This window comes from Pimephales promelas, chromosome 15 (assembly GCF_988280905.1).
Source record: "Pimephales promelas chromosome 15, fPimPro1.hap1.1, whole genome shotgun sequence".
NCBI lineage: Eukaryota > Metazoa > Chordata > Actinopteri > Cypriniformes > Leuciscidae > Pimephales > Pimephales promelas.
This window is the reverse complement of record NC_142783.1, coordinates 18,945,713-18,960,300: the sequence shown is the minus strand read 5'-3', so window position 1 is coordinate 18,960,300 and position 14,588 is coordinate 18,945,713. Positions and strand designations below refer to the sequence as shown.

Sequence of the window (14,588 nt, the reverse complement as noted above, 5' to 3'; positions counted from 1 at the left end):
TTGTTACATGCTGAATGTTTTGAATAAAGCATAAATATTTAATATAGGCAGGCATGCAATACGTAATTATTTATAATATGTTGCATGATTTAGTATGTTTTTGTTTTTACCTCTATATTTATTTGTGGTCAGAATTAATGGCACCCCTGGTAAATATGATAAATGTCTTTAAAAAATTATTTTGCGTTGTTTATCCTTTTGATCTTTTTGATTTTTAAAAAAACCCCTAACCTTTCATTGAAGTAAAAGAATTGAAAGTTGGTTGAAATCACATTATGAAATAAATGTTTTTCTCCAAAACATGTTGGCAACAATTATTGGAACTCTTTTATTAAATACTTTTTGCAATCTCTTTTTGCCCAGATAACAGTCTTCTTCTATAATGCCTGATGAGTTTGGAGAACACCTGAAAAGAGTTCAGAGACCATTCCTCCATACAGAATATTTCCAGATCCTTCAGATTCACAGATCTGCCAGTAATTGTGGCAAACGTGTTTTGGAGTAAAACATTTATGTCATAATGTAATTTACCCCCCACTTTCAATTCTTTTACTTCAATGAAAGGGTAGATTTTAGCAAAATCTTTGAATGAAACTAAATATATATATATATATAGAGAGAGAGAGAGAGAGAGAGAGAGAGAGAGAGAGAGAGAGAGAGAGAGAGAGAGAGAATTCATATTAATTACATTTTTTTCTATGCTTTTACATTCTTCTTTTCTTTATTTCTTGCTTGTTAGCTTTCTCCATTGTAAATACCAAATATGGAGAATTGCTTTCTTTTCCACTTTAACTTTATCAGATCTCAGCAGTATTATCTCATGATGGGTGGTATCGTGGTCTCCCTGTCCTGGGATGAGTTCAGCACCTGCGGCTTGGGGAGTGGAGTTCTTCAGTCTTCTGGTTCTCACACACAGATCCCTAAAGTCTGGCTACATAGTCACTGAACATGGATATTGGAGAAGCGGAAGATGAAATCCAGTTTCTGCGAACTGTAAGTAAAATTGACTATATTATAATACAAATTTGAATGCAATTAATAATGTGTTGACTTTCTTTATGCTACACTTCTGACAGTAAAAGGGCTAATTACTAAATTGCAATTGGAATTGTTATTAGATTGACTTAACTTTATGAACCATTAATATTACGTTAGCAGATGGTTTACAGAAGACTATCAGATTTTTTTTTTTTTTTTTTTTTTTTGGCCATGCATTTATACACGGACATTATTAATGTAATCAATGTAACTTTGTGTATTTATCATTAATTGTTGTGACTGTTGTCATATACAGTTATGAAATGCAATGATGTGATTTACAGTGTTTGAATTCACATTTTAGAGAGTTTGACCCATATCACTATAGTGCCTATTTTTACTTTGTGTTATCAGCAGAAGAACATGGAGAGTCTGTTGGATGTGTGAGCTATCCACTCTCAGCTCCATATCTCAAAAACAGAGATAAACATGCTCTCTTTTTCTTACACAGATACAGTAAACACTTCCACTGAGTCATTTAGTGCATGCATTTGTAACAGTAAAGTGCAGAAAAGGAATTAATTGATTTAGATTGTGTAAATAACAGCCTTAATTAAGACTTAACTTTGAGTGTATGTGTATGTGTGTCTGACCCATTTCTGGTCACTGACAAGCTGGAGGTGTTGGAATTCTCCATTCACTGAATGATATTCAGCCCTTATAAGGCTGCTCTGCTCCAGTGCAACATAAAACACTGCTGTTCTACATACTGTAAAATGAGCCGTGACATTTAATCTAGCATATGGAGCCTTTTATTTGTTTAGAATTTATTTATAATCTTCATTTAACCAGGAAAAATTGGGCTCTCTAATCACAGATATTACAAATATGTTAATTACTTACATAAAAACATGGTAGCCTATTTTTGATAACACTTAATTTTAAGGTTACATAGTTACATTTAATATAATATAATATAATATAATATAATATAATATAATATAATATAATATAATATAATATAATATAATATAATATAATATAATATAATAATAACAGTAAATCATGCATCATTAGTAACCAGGCCCTAAACAACCTTAACCTTAAGTGAAAGTGATTTGCTCAGTACTTATTTATGTGATTTTTACACTATAACAACGTCATATTCAACAAACAATTGCATGTTGAACAATGTTGCTGATTCATTTCTAATTCTAGATTCATTTTCATTACTTTATTACTGATTCATTTTACTTTACTGAGGTTTATATATTTAGTTTTGGGGTGTACATGCATTTATTCAAAACTTGTATGTTATTTGTTTGCTTTGCTTTGCAACACGTTCACTTTTTCAGAAGTTAAAATTGAATAATTACTAAGTTAACTGCTCATTTTCTAGAAATGTATAGTAGTCTTGACCAAAATGTAATGCCTGAACAGCAAAGTAGTGTTATACTGAAGACAATTAATCAAATCTCAATGTATCATGTAGCATTTTGGGGTGAACCAACCCTTTAATTTATGTTTTTTTTTTTTTTTTGTGAGATCAGATAAGAGTCTATTTTCTAAGCTGTGGTCAGTAATGTGAATGTTTTCAGCGGGATGAGCTGGTGTTGAGGTGTTGCTCATCAGGCCCTCATCTGAAGAAACTGTGTTTAGCTGCAGAAGGTTTCGGCGACCGGTTGTGTTACCTTGAGTCCACCTCCAACTCAAAGGTGAGATGCTCATTTACTTAATATTTTTAAACTAAGTCACTGCAATGTGTAAGAACAGTCTGTGCATGATGCTTCAAAAACAGCTCCTGCAGTTTCATGTTGTCTTTCCTCATGTTGACAGAACGTTCCAGCAGACCTTTCTGTGTGCGTGTTTGTTCTTGACCAGTGTCTGTCTGTCCGAGCGCTGCAGGAGATGCTGGCCAACCATGAAGACCAGTGTGCAGGGGTGGGTACTGTGATGAAAAGCACTTCAGACAATTCAGAATTCAGCAAACAGTTATCAATTCAGTCAGTGGATGAATATTCAGTGAAAAATGTCACCCACACTATCTTTTAAAAGTTTGGGTCACAAGTTTTTTTGACAACTTTTATTTCAGCAAAGATGCAATGAATTGATAAAAGTGATAGAAAAAGAATAAACAGCACAGTTGTTTTCAACATTGATAATAATAATAAGAAATGTTTCTTGAGCACCACAACATCATATCATTCAACACGAGAGGTGGACAGTACAAATTAAAGGGTTATGAAGGCAGGCAGAAGCATGAAGGTAGGCCTACTGTTAGGCCTTGGCCTATTACATACAAAAATGCAGCAAAAATATAACAATGCATTCATTTACTTTAGTAAGGAAGTTGTATACTTAGGATCATTGGAAAAAAAACGTAGCCTACCTGTGCAACATTTTTCCAAAACGCAAAATACATACCAACACATATCACTGCTGCTTCTAAAATAAATGAACACTAGAGGCAGTAAAACAGCAAGCACTTTTGATCGTCACACACAATTATGATTTCAAGGCAGGGCCAAACAATAAACACAGAGTGTTTTGTTTCAGTCCAGTGAGGCAGTTGGGCGTCGTACTCTACTCTATGGCCAAGCAGTGCTGTTTCGACATGTTTACAGTGACATGGTAAGACCAGGCTTTATATTCTATTAATTAGTGGCTTCCATACTGGTTCTATGAAGTGTAAATTTGGAATCTGCTGTCCTATTTTAGTATCTTTGCTGCATGTCCACATCAGGCCTCTCCTCTGACAAACTGGCTTTCGATGTTGGTTTGCAGAAGGAAAAAAAGGGTAAGTTCATATTCTCGTTTTTACACTGAATATTTTCATAAACACCAGGGCTGCCGTACATTGATGTTTTGATGATGGTTTCAGGTGAGGTGTGTTGGTGGACAGTTCACCCTGCCTCTAAACAGAGGTCAGAGGGTGAGAAAGTCAGAGTGGGTGATGATTTCATCTTAGTTAGTATTTCCTCTGAGAGATACTTAGTGAGTAAATTCATCTGTTCTTCCATCTGTTCATCTATTTGCCTGTCTGTATATCAATATTTGTATGCAGTGTAACAACCTTTCGCTCTCTTTATAGCATGTGTCCTGGAGTAATAGTGAAGGTAATAACAATGGCATTGGTCGGGTGGATGCGTCCTTCCAGCAAACATTGTGGAGTGTGGCCCCTGTTTCTTCTGGGACTATGGAGATGCAGGGTAGATGACCGATTTTATACTATCAATTTAAACATTGTTTAGTGTCTGAAGGTCTTAATGGCTGATTTTCATGCTTATTGACTGGCTAAATACAGTACATTATCAAGAAATACACACACACACATTTTTTTTTCTTTTGCCATATAGGCTATATAGTATGTTTCCAATATTTTTACATTTGCTCATATTGTATTTTATGAACATGGTTAACATGTAAAAACATATAAACATGTAAAAATATATGGGGGTAAATATGGATGTAAATACAATATTTTATAATGTAATAATTTTGCTGGTGGTTTGTATTCTTTTTATTTTTTGATGAATTTAATTTTGAATTGTAGGTCATGTACGAGGCGGGGACACTGTGCGTCTGCTACATGGTCACACTGATGAATGTTTGACCATTCCTGCAGCGGATCACAGACAAGAAGAACGCAGGTCAGAGAGAGGTTACGTTACTGATCGGAGACAGATTGCTGACATTTATTGCAGCTTTTCCCTTCATGACCATTTTTCCTTTCTTCCTCCAGATCTGTCCATTTCGAGGGTGGCTCGGTATCTCTTCAGGCTCGATCTTTATGGAGGCTCGAAATGTTACATGTTGCGTAGGTGTCCCTTCAGCTAGTATGCTGATGACAGTTGAAAGTAGATTCCCTTTGTGTTTGTCAGATTGTAATAGTAACAGATTGTTTGCAGGTGGAGCGGTAGCCACACTCACTGGGGTCAGCCGTTCCGTCTTCGGCACCTGACCACCGGATCATACCTGGGACTGACTCACGATCAGGGACTACAGCTTGTGGAAAGAGAGAGAGCCGATGTCAAAAGTACAGCATTCTCCTTCCGGGCATCAAAGGTTGAATAATATCATCTCTAAACCCAACATAAACCATATTATAATCAATAAGTAATTGTGGTTATGTAGTATAATCATTTATATATTTTGTTTTTGTGGTGATATATTAAGTTGTGATGATCAATGCAAACGTTATTTTTTATAGGAAGAGAGCCAGAAGAGCTCACACTTTGTTAAGAGGAGAGATGGCATGGGCGTACCTGAGATCAAATATGGAGACTCTCTCTGTTTCATTCAGCACATTGACACTGGGCTCTGGCTCACATATCAGACCACTGACACTAAGAGACAGATGGAAAGTGTGCCACAGAGACTGGTAAACCTGTGTAAATAAATCAAATAAGATCATACTAGATAAGATCACTTACAATACCGTTTAAATGTTTGAGGGTTGACATTTTTAAGTCTTTCAACAATGTATCTGCTCAACAAGACTGCATTTACTACAGTAAAAAAAAAAAAAAATTATCGCTATTTAAAATAACTGTTTTCTATTTGATTGTTTTAATATGTTATATATTCCTTTGATGGCGATGCTGAATTTTTAGCATCTTTAGTCCTGTCACATGAACCTTCGGAAATCATTCTAATATGCTAATTTGCTGCTCAATATATTTGTATATATATATAAAGATGCTAAAAATTCAGCATATATATATATATATATATATATATAAGTATAAGTATTTATTTGAAATATACATTTTATTACATTATAAATGTCTTTGTTGTCAAATAACTTAATAATTAAAATAATAATAAAAAAAAAAACATCTATATCTTACTGACCCCAAACATTTGAACAGTAGTGTCATTAGTAGTGGAACTGCAATTAAATAAAGCCAATACCTTTCTTTTGTAATTGTTTTGTTTAATATTTACATTCTGGTTCAAATGCATGAAGTGAATTGGTTTTCTCTCGCAGGCTGTTTTGCAAGCAGAAGGACACATGGATGATGGAATCACCCTTTCTCGCTCTCAACAGGAGGAGTCACAAGCTGCTTGTTTAATTCGTAGCTCCGCCCTTCTCTTCTCCCAATTCATTAGGTAACAATAATACAGTTACAGCTTACAGAATACTGTGTGCTTATCAAATTTGCTGGTGAATTTTGAATTCCGACTCTTTTAAAATCCTTTTTTTAAAGCACAAAGCCTATTCAAAGAAGCACATTTATGTTTCAGAAGGATTTTTTTTTTTTCCTTTCTGAAGGGGACTAGATGATGTCGGTCAGAAGGAAAACATTACTGATTTGGTTCTTCCAATTGAGATGGTCCGTCTGACACTGCAGAATTTGCTGGGTTATTTTCAATGTCCTGAAATGGAGCAAGATCACGAGGTCAGACAGGGAGATATTCGAGCACTTAAGAACAGACAAAATCTCTTCCAAGATGAGGTAATACCTGCAGCAAATGGGACAACACATATATGTGGCCACACACTGCAATAATGTCTGAATCATATACTTTTTTGTTCTGCTTCATTGTGCCTTTCTCAGGGTATAATCCCTCTGGTGCTGGACTGCATTGACCACCTGCATGTGTACAATAGTGCGACTCATTTTGAAGAGGCTGTTGGGAAAGAGACAGGAGAGTCATGGGAAAAGATTTTGAACTCTTTTTATGAGCTGCTAGGTATAGGATAAATTGTTTAGAGATTTATAATAAAGGTTTAGCTTTGATTTACCAAATGTCCATTCCATTTCCCTACAGCTGCTCTTATCAGGGGTAATCGGAACAACTGTGCCCAGTTTTCTGGATCCTTGGACTGGCTGGTCAGCAGATTAGAGAGGCTGGAGGCTTCCTCTGGTAAATGTCCTGCAGAATTATTTAGTTTGTGTTTTGACTACAATGTCTAAGTTGAGTTTAGGGTCTAAACATGATGTCACAAAGAGTCTCCCCTCATTTGTTACTCGTTTCTCCTTTTTTTAGGAATATTGGAAGTGTTACATTGTGTTTTAGTCGAAAGTCCTGAAGCTTTGAATGTTATTAAGGAAAGCCACATAAAATCCATCATCTCACTTTTGGACAAACATGGAAGGAACCATAAGGTAATGTACAGTATCTTTTAAATGTTTGGGGTCTGTAATATATATATATATTTTTTAAATCTCTTGCTCACCAATTCTTCATTTATTTGATCAAAAATACAGTAGAAACAGTAATGTTGTGAAACATTTTTACAATTAAAATAACTAAATTCTAAGTATAATATACTGTATGTTTAAAATGCAATTTATTTATTTTTTTGTGAAATATAGCGTTTGAAACAACATGATTACTTTTATAATATTATAAATGTCTTTACTATCACTTTTAATACATTTAATCTGTCCTTTCTGAATAAAAGTATCATTTTTTTTTACTTACTGACTCCAACTGTATTTATGTGTTCTGTAATGATTGTGGATTTTACTATTTTTTAACATGTTTATGTGTGTGTTTACTGCATCTGCAGATCTTGGACGTGTTGTGCTCACTCTGTGTGTGCCATGGCATGGCTGTCCGCTCTAATCAGAATTTGATATGTGATACACTGCTGCCAGAAAGAGACCTTTTGCTACAATCAAGACTGGTTAACCAAGTTTTCAGGTGATCTGTTATCAATAAGCTTGACTCTTGAGTTTAACTCCTACACATTCTGAGGTTTTTAGCACATCTAAAAATATTATTTTAGTCTGTTATAATATAGAAATTGACCAAACAGTGAGAATAAATGTTCAAAATGAAATCTCATTGAACATATTTCTCTGTTTAGTGCACGTCCAAACATCTTCCTGTGTGCAAGAGATGACTGTGCCCAATACAGGAAATGGTATTATGAGGTTGTAATTGAGAAGGTGGAACATTTTGTGACAGCAGAGCCTACTCATCTGCGAGTGGGTTGGGCCAGCACTGAAGGGTATCATCCCTCCCCCACAGGGGGTCACGGCTGGGGGTCAAACGGTGTTGGAGATGACCTCTGCTCTTATGGCTTTGATGGACTCCAGCTTTGGACAGGTAAGATGGAAACTAAGCTTGTACACTATGTGACATTAAAACATAAGTAATGCTACTGAAAATTCAGCTTTGCATCACAGGAATACATTACATTTAAAAAAAAAATAAAACAATTAAAACGGTTATTTTTAATTGTAATATTTCACTTTCTTGCATACTTTTTTTTTTACTGTATATTTATCAAATAAACGCAGTCTAGTGAAATCTAAACACTGTTTGTGATTTCTTTCCAAGGAGGTGTTGGTCGGAGGGTTACCTCACCCAATCAGCACTTGCTAAGGGAGGATGATGTCATTAGTTGCTGTCTTGACCTTATTGCAACCTGCATCTCCTTTCGGGTCAATGGACAGCCAGTTCAAGGCATGCTGGAGAACTTCAAAGTGGATGGATTGCTGTTCCCAGTGGTCAGCTTCTCAACTGGAGTGCAGTGAGTTGCTTTCTGGTTTTTGATTTAATTGTAGGTTTGATTGTTTACCATTCACCAAACAATAAAAGATGAGTCCTACTTCATTTTTATTTTAGATCAACCTAACCATTTAAATGTTGACCTGTAGGACGTACCCTCGATGGCTTAAATAGTGTCTGAATTTATTTTCCCATCAGGCTGCGTATGCTGTTTGGAGGTCGACAGGGGGAGTTTAGGTTTCTTCCTCCTGCTGGTTTCTCTCCGTGCGCTGAAGCTCTCCTCCCCAAAACATGCTGCAAGCTGGAACTGTGTCAGGAACTCACACAAAATCACACTGAAAGCCAACGTGACCTCTTAGGCCCTGTTGTACCTATTAGTCCAGTGACCTTTACCCCCATTCCAGTGGATTCCAGCCAGGTACTTTCAATTTTAAGTATGCACTGATTATTTAAAATTTAGCATCAGTACAGCAATTACTAGCAGTTAAGCCACAATCTGTCTTGCATCAACATTTATGAGTGTCTGACACCCCTGAGTTCAACTCTGTATCTTGTCAGGTTGAATATCCTCCACAGCTGGAGCAGATCAAGGAAAGATTAGCGGAAAATCTCCATGAACTCTGGCTTATTGACAAAATAGAGCAGGGCTGGAACTATGGACCAGTAAGTATCTAAGGGCATTTTCACATCTTTGTTTCAGAACCTGTTCTGTTTTCTCCCTTAGTTCAGTTCGTTGACGCATATGCTCGGATCTACACCAAAACAGTCGGTCCCACAATTCATAATGGGAAATGCGCATGTGTTTTATAAAAAGCAGCAGTGTTTGATTCTGTGGTTGAGCACAATAGTTATCACAGTTCAAAACCAAACGCCACTTCATTGAAACTGGACATGCTGTCCGAACAAAGCCTTGATTGCAACTCTAATTCATATATGTATATATATGAAGAGTTCAGATGCAAAAGCCTCTAAATGCCATTTGAAATTTTCTTCTAAAATGACCATTTTTATCAAGCTTGTATATTTAAGTTCAGTAATTTCACTTAAATGACAATTAATAGGTAATCTTCATTGCTATTTACGTGAAATTACTGAACTTAAATATACAAGTTTGATAAAAATGATCATTTTAGAAGAAAATTTCAAATGGCACTTAGAGGCTTTTGCATCTGACCTCTTCATATATATATATATGGAGATGTGGTATATGTGGTATGTGGAATGGAATGGTAGCAATAGTTTGGCTATTGTAACAATTTAAGTCCTTGTTTTGGAACAAAGTAAACTATCTATAGTTTGGAAACTCCCTAACTTCCATTCAGTTGCTCCTTATCCTGCATATCTTCTCCTAGGTTAAAGATGAGAGCAAAAAAATACACTCGTGTCTAGTCGAATTTTGCACACTTCCAGATCAGGAGCGAATTCATAAACTTCAGTCATCTGAGGAGATCCTCAGGTATGTCATGGATTATTGTGCCTAATATACTGTTAATTAGCTTTCCGTTATTAATCATGCTTCCTTTTGTCTTGTGGAAGGACTCTTTTGGCTTTTGGTGTCCACATTGGACTCTCTGATGAACATGCAGAGGAGAATGTGAAATATGTTCGCCTTTCAAATAAGTATGTCAAGATAAAATTCCTCAATTCCAAGACAATTAAATTTTCCAGTTAACAATGCAACAGTGATAAGTGCTTTTTAAATGAGTCCTAATTACATCATCCTTGTTAAATGAATCATAATGACATCACCTGTCCAGGTATGAGCTATGGAACGGATATAAACCAGCCCCTGTGGATCAGTCCTGTGTTGTGCTAACAGCTTCTCAGGAAGAGCTGGTGGAAAAACTCGCTGAGAATGAACACAACATCTGGGCCAGAGAGCGTATCAGGCAGGGCTGGAGCTTTGGACCACAGCAGGTGGAAATTAGTCTTTTATTGAAAACAAACAATATAAATGTGATCTTGAGAATTGGAATCAAAATGCCAAATGTGTCCATATGTAGTACTTGTAAGTGGTATATCTCCAACTTGGATTTTCCTTCTTTCATTGTATTTGATGTGGAAATTTTCAGTTCAATTCAAATTTATTTGTATAGTGCTTTTCACAATACATATTGTTTCCAAGCAGCTTTACAGAAAGTGCTCACCTGACTAAATACTGTAGTTTTTTATCTCTTTGATTCAGGATTTTAAGTGTAAGAGAAGTACCCAACTAGTGCCATTTTCCCTGTTGGATGAAAAGTACAAACAGGCGGGTAGAGATGCCACGAGGGACACTCTGGGTACCCTTCTTGGGTTTGGATACACCATAGAGCCGCTGGAACAAGAACATGGTGGGACAATTATCTTTTTTGGCAGTATAGTCAGATAAAAAAAAGGGGAAAATTTATATTTAGAAATGGTGCATTAATAATCAAAAAATGCACTAGCCTTTGTTGTAGTCCTTAGAAATCCATTTCTCTAAAAGAAAATGTCCTCCTTTGCTTTGAACTTTGAGCGTTGTAACTTTGTTGCAGTTTAAGCATAAACAACATCTGCACGCTAAATAAAGTTAGAAAAGTGAAATCATAATCAACCACCCCTTTAAAAAGTAGTAATGTTTTACAATATTAGTTCTGTTTTTACTTTATTTGCTCAAATAAATGCAGCCTTGGTGAGCAAAAGAGACTGCTTTCAAAAAAAAAAAAAAAATAGTATGGTTGTAAATCAAAATAAACATTTGTTTTATTTTTGTCTCCCATAGCCTCAAGTCTCAATATTAAATCTGTGGCTGCTGAGAGATTTCGGATTTTCCGCCTGGAGCAGCCCTTTGCAGTGCAATATGGCAAATGGTACTTTGAGTTTGAGGCTGTAACTGATGGACAGATGAGAGTGGGCTGGGCACGACCTGGATGTAAACCTGACGTAGAACTTGGGTCAGATGAACGAGCCTTCGTGTTTGATGGTTCTAAGGTATTTCAATGATAATTTATTATGGCAAAGCCAATTTTACTGAGATCGGATACTGACTATATATTGACTGAGTCTGAGATACCTTTTGGAACAATTGGAAAAAGAAAGATATCGGGTAATATAATTTTTGTTCATCTCTTACATGCATGTTTTAGGGGCAGTGGTGGCATGGTGGGGAAGAGCAATTGGGGAGCCGCTGGAAGAGGGGGGATGTAATTGGCTGTTTGTTGGACCTGACTACATGCACTATGATGGTTACTCTCAATGGAGAGCTGCTGCTAAACAGTCGTGGCTCTGAACTGGCTGTAAAAGACTTTAATATATCTGATGGTATGTTCTCTGTGGTCATTTTCCATTCTGACACATAATTATCAAATTTATTTGAATAATATATATATTTAAATGTGTATTTTTTTTGTTGCTTTGTATAACAAACATTTCTCGCTGTCTTCTCTTTGATAAATTCTAGGTTTCCTGCCTGTTTGTAGTTTAGGGATAAACCAGGTGGGTCGTCTAAATTTGGGTCGTCAGGTTGACTCACTGAGATACTTCAGTGTTTGTGGCCTACACGAGGGATACCAGCCCTTCGGTCTGAACATGACCAAAGATCTACCTTTGTGGATGAGTTGGAGAGAGCCCTTGTTCATTCCTATACCAGATGACCATTCTAACATACAAGTTAGTTAATTTACATAATTTTTATGAAATGATATTTTATTATATTTCATCATATTTTTGCAGATAAACTGAGCACTTGTTTTTAATTTAATTTCCATTCAATTTAATTTCATTCTTTTGATTATTTCATTTAATCTCGGTCAGTCTAACTTGCTCCCTTGAAGATGCTGATAGCCTTCGTGTATATTTAGGACTCGACTGAAGTATGAAGTCTTCTTTACATTAAGTTAGCATCCAAATGTTACATTGCAAATATGGAAACGTTAGACAAAATAGGAGATGCGTGAACCCAACGTTGGTACAGTTTTAGTTTTGATTCAAATAAATTAGTTTAGGCTTGGTGTTTAAAATAGGCTAAATGTTGTTTGTAATAAAGGTCACAATAGCCTATTTTTATAGGCTAATATGTATTTTTTATTTATTTTTTTATATACATGGCTGCTTATTTTTCATTCTTGTTGTTTTCAAAAATGCGCATTTTTTTTACAACGATGTGACGCACGTGTGTTTTACTCTCACCATGACCCGGTAAGCCACAACACCACACACAAGCGTGTATACTTTAGAAACTCTGATTCTCTGTGCCGAACTGAGGATAAAACTGATGACAGAACAGTTTGACCTTCGGCTGACAAATCAGAGGAAAGGGGTGTTTCATTCCTGCCTACGTGTAGTAATTGTACAAATCAAATATTCAAGCTCTTTATTCATTTTTCTACCTCAGAACGAAAAACAAAAAATCAAGCTGAATTGTTGTTTTTCGTTTCTTTTTGGAAAAACAAACAAGCAAAAAAAAAAAAAAAAACTAAAAAGGAATTGTTTTCAAATTTTCTTCTTCTTTCAATATTAAAACGACTGAACGAATGATACACAGATGGATTTATTAACTTTTGGAAATATATCTCGGACACAAATACATAAAAAATATTTAGTTTTATTCTTATTTTAAAATGTTATACATAAATAATATAAATACAATTTTGAAATTATGTCATGGACACATATAAAATATTTATTGTTTTCATTAATAAAATCTTCTCTATTTAAGGCAGTACCACCACGACTAAATTTCTTAGTTGTTTTGCTACCTGAATTATTTTATGGTCGCATACAATGTTCTACATGTTGTACATATAATGTTCAAATTGCTACCCAGGTGATTCGTGTTGGAACAGTCGACAACACCCCATGTCTGAAAGTAACACAGAGGTTTTTTGGGAAGAAGGAAAGGGGCACAAGCTCTGTTGGATTTTACCGTCTGAGCATGCCAGTCGAGTGTGCACAGGTTTTCTCCGGCCCTGGCGAGGTCACTGTGCCCCAAAGCAGCGGTGTGGTGTGCCAACTCAAAGACCCAGAGGAAGGAGAAGCAGATTCTGACTTTGAGTTACTGATGAAAGCTCACAGATACGCAGGATCCAGAGATGAACTCAATAATCACAAGGACCACAGTCAGGAGAAGCCATCCAGACTCAAACAGCGGTTAGTTCACTTCACTCCTTGTTCACTTTTGCTTCTAGAACACCAAACACAATTAAAGGAGCAATCTGTGATTTTTAGCGACATCTAGTGGTTCGGTTGCGAGTTTGCACCAGGTTTGCACTAAGGGCTCAGCCCACTGCTCACCCCTCCCTTTCGAAGAAGCTACGGTTGCTAAAACGGGACAAACATCTTGTCGGCTGAGACAGCAGAGAATAGCCAGAGTAAGCCAAGAGTGTGTAACATTGTCACTGTTTCTGTACCACAGTCCATTACAAACCACATCATGAATACTGTCTGTTTACAAAGCCGATAGTCAGGTGAGGATCAAGGGTTTTAATATATAATTTAATAAAATAATATTAATCAGCTGATTGTCTCACAAACGTAACCAGCAGCACATTTCTCCCCACATACTGTAGCAAACCCATAATACAGCGAGGGAGCAGCTATATATTTTTTCTAACAGGGTAGTAATAGTTTAGCTGGCTAATATGAGCTGTTACTGTGGCTGAGCTGGGACGCGTCCGCATGAGTCCAAAGGTCGGAAGTGCGCGCGCTGTTACAATCATGTCATCTCCGCATCCCATAGATACTATTTACTACACACAATAGGCTTTTTTCTCTGATTTTGAAAACTCTTCGCGATCGACTTTAGTGATAAAAGACTTTAGTAAAAGTCTCTATCGACGGGTTAGTGATTCCTGTAACGTACTGTTTTACGGTCAATGACATGAATACTAATCATCAGCTGTCTCACGAACGTAACAGCACATCTATCCCCAACATAACAAACCCATAACACAGCGAGGGAGAACTAAGTTACATAAAACAATCCCAACTACATATTTTACACCACTCACAAGGGAAAAGTCACTACTCACGGAGTGTAAGGCTAGCTTCCAGCTTTCCGCTACTTCTCTTTCAAGGTAGTGATGAAACGCGTTCTGTAGCGCTGTTTGTTCGCGTTCGGCTACGGTAGGAATATGACGTCACAAAATGGCGACCTTCATAGAAGGGGATTCCCTCGGTTATGG

At 36.4% G+C, this 14,588-nt stretch overlaps 1 protein-coding gene across 2 annotated transcripts in view; it reads left to right on the top strand.

Annotated features, from left to right (window-relative positions):
• The first annotated feature begins 948 nt into the window (after positions 1-948).
• ryr2b (ryanodine receptor 2b (cardiac)) overlaps positions 949-14,588 on the top strand; it is a 56,095-nt gene continuing 42,455 nt past the window's right edge. For both annotated transcript variants that reach the window (XM_089120282.1, XM_089120283.1), the window contains exons 1-29: positions 949-993; positions 2,577-2,693; positions 2,815-2,919; positions 3,535-3,609; positions 3,697-3,775; positions 3,860-3,972; positions 4,070-4,187; positions 4,532-4,628; positions 4,721-4,795; positions 4,887-5,043; positions 5,189-5,359; positions 5,969-6,090; positions 6,254-6,437; positions 6,540-6,675; positions 6,754-6,849; positions 6,973-7,091; positions 7,499-7,632; positions 7,799-8,040; positions 8,275-8,467; positions 8,644-8,863; positions 9,004-9,108; positions 9,798-9,901; positions 9,982-10,065; positions 10,203-10,362; positions 10,631-10,778; positions 11,189-11,397; positions 11,553-11,727; positions 11,867-12,075; positions 13,232-13,554. In XM_089120282.1, coding sequence (XP_088976408.1) covers positions 949-993; positions 2,577-2,693; positions 2,815-2,919; positions 3,535-3,609; positions 3,697-3,775; positions 3,860-3,972; positions 4,070-4,187; positions 4,532-4,628; positions 4,721-4,795; positions 4,887-5,043; positions 5,189-5,359; positions 5,969-6,090; positions 6,254-6,437; positions 6,540-6,675; positions 6,754-6,849; positions 6,973-7,091; positions 7,499-7,632; positions 7,799-8,040; positions 8,275-8,467; positions 8,644-8,863; positions 9,004-9,108; positions 9,798-9,901; positions 9,982-10,065; positions 10,203-10,362; positions 10,631-10,778; positions 11,189-11,397; positions 11,553-11,727; positions 11,867-12,075; positions 13,232-13,554 — 4,115 coding nt within the window. The remainder of the gene's footprint in view (positions 994-2,576; positions 2,694-2,814; positions 2,920-3,534; positions 3,610-3,696; positions 3,776-3,859; positions 3,973-4,069; positions 4,188-4,531; positions 4,629-4,720; positions 4,796-4,886; positions 5,044-5,188; positions 5,360-5,968; positions 6,091-6,253; positions 6,438-6,539; positions 6,676-6,753; positions 6,850-6,972; positions 7,092-7,498; positions 7,633-7,798; positions 8,041-8,274; positions 8,468-8,643; positions 8,864-9,003; positions 9,109-9,797; positions 9,902-9,981; positions 10,066-10,202; positions 10,363-10,630; positions 10,779-11,188; positions 11,398-11,552; positions 11,728-11,866; positions 12,076-13,231; positions 13,555-14,588) is intronic.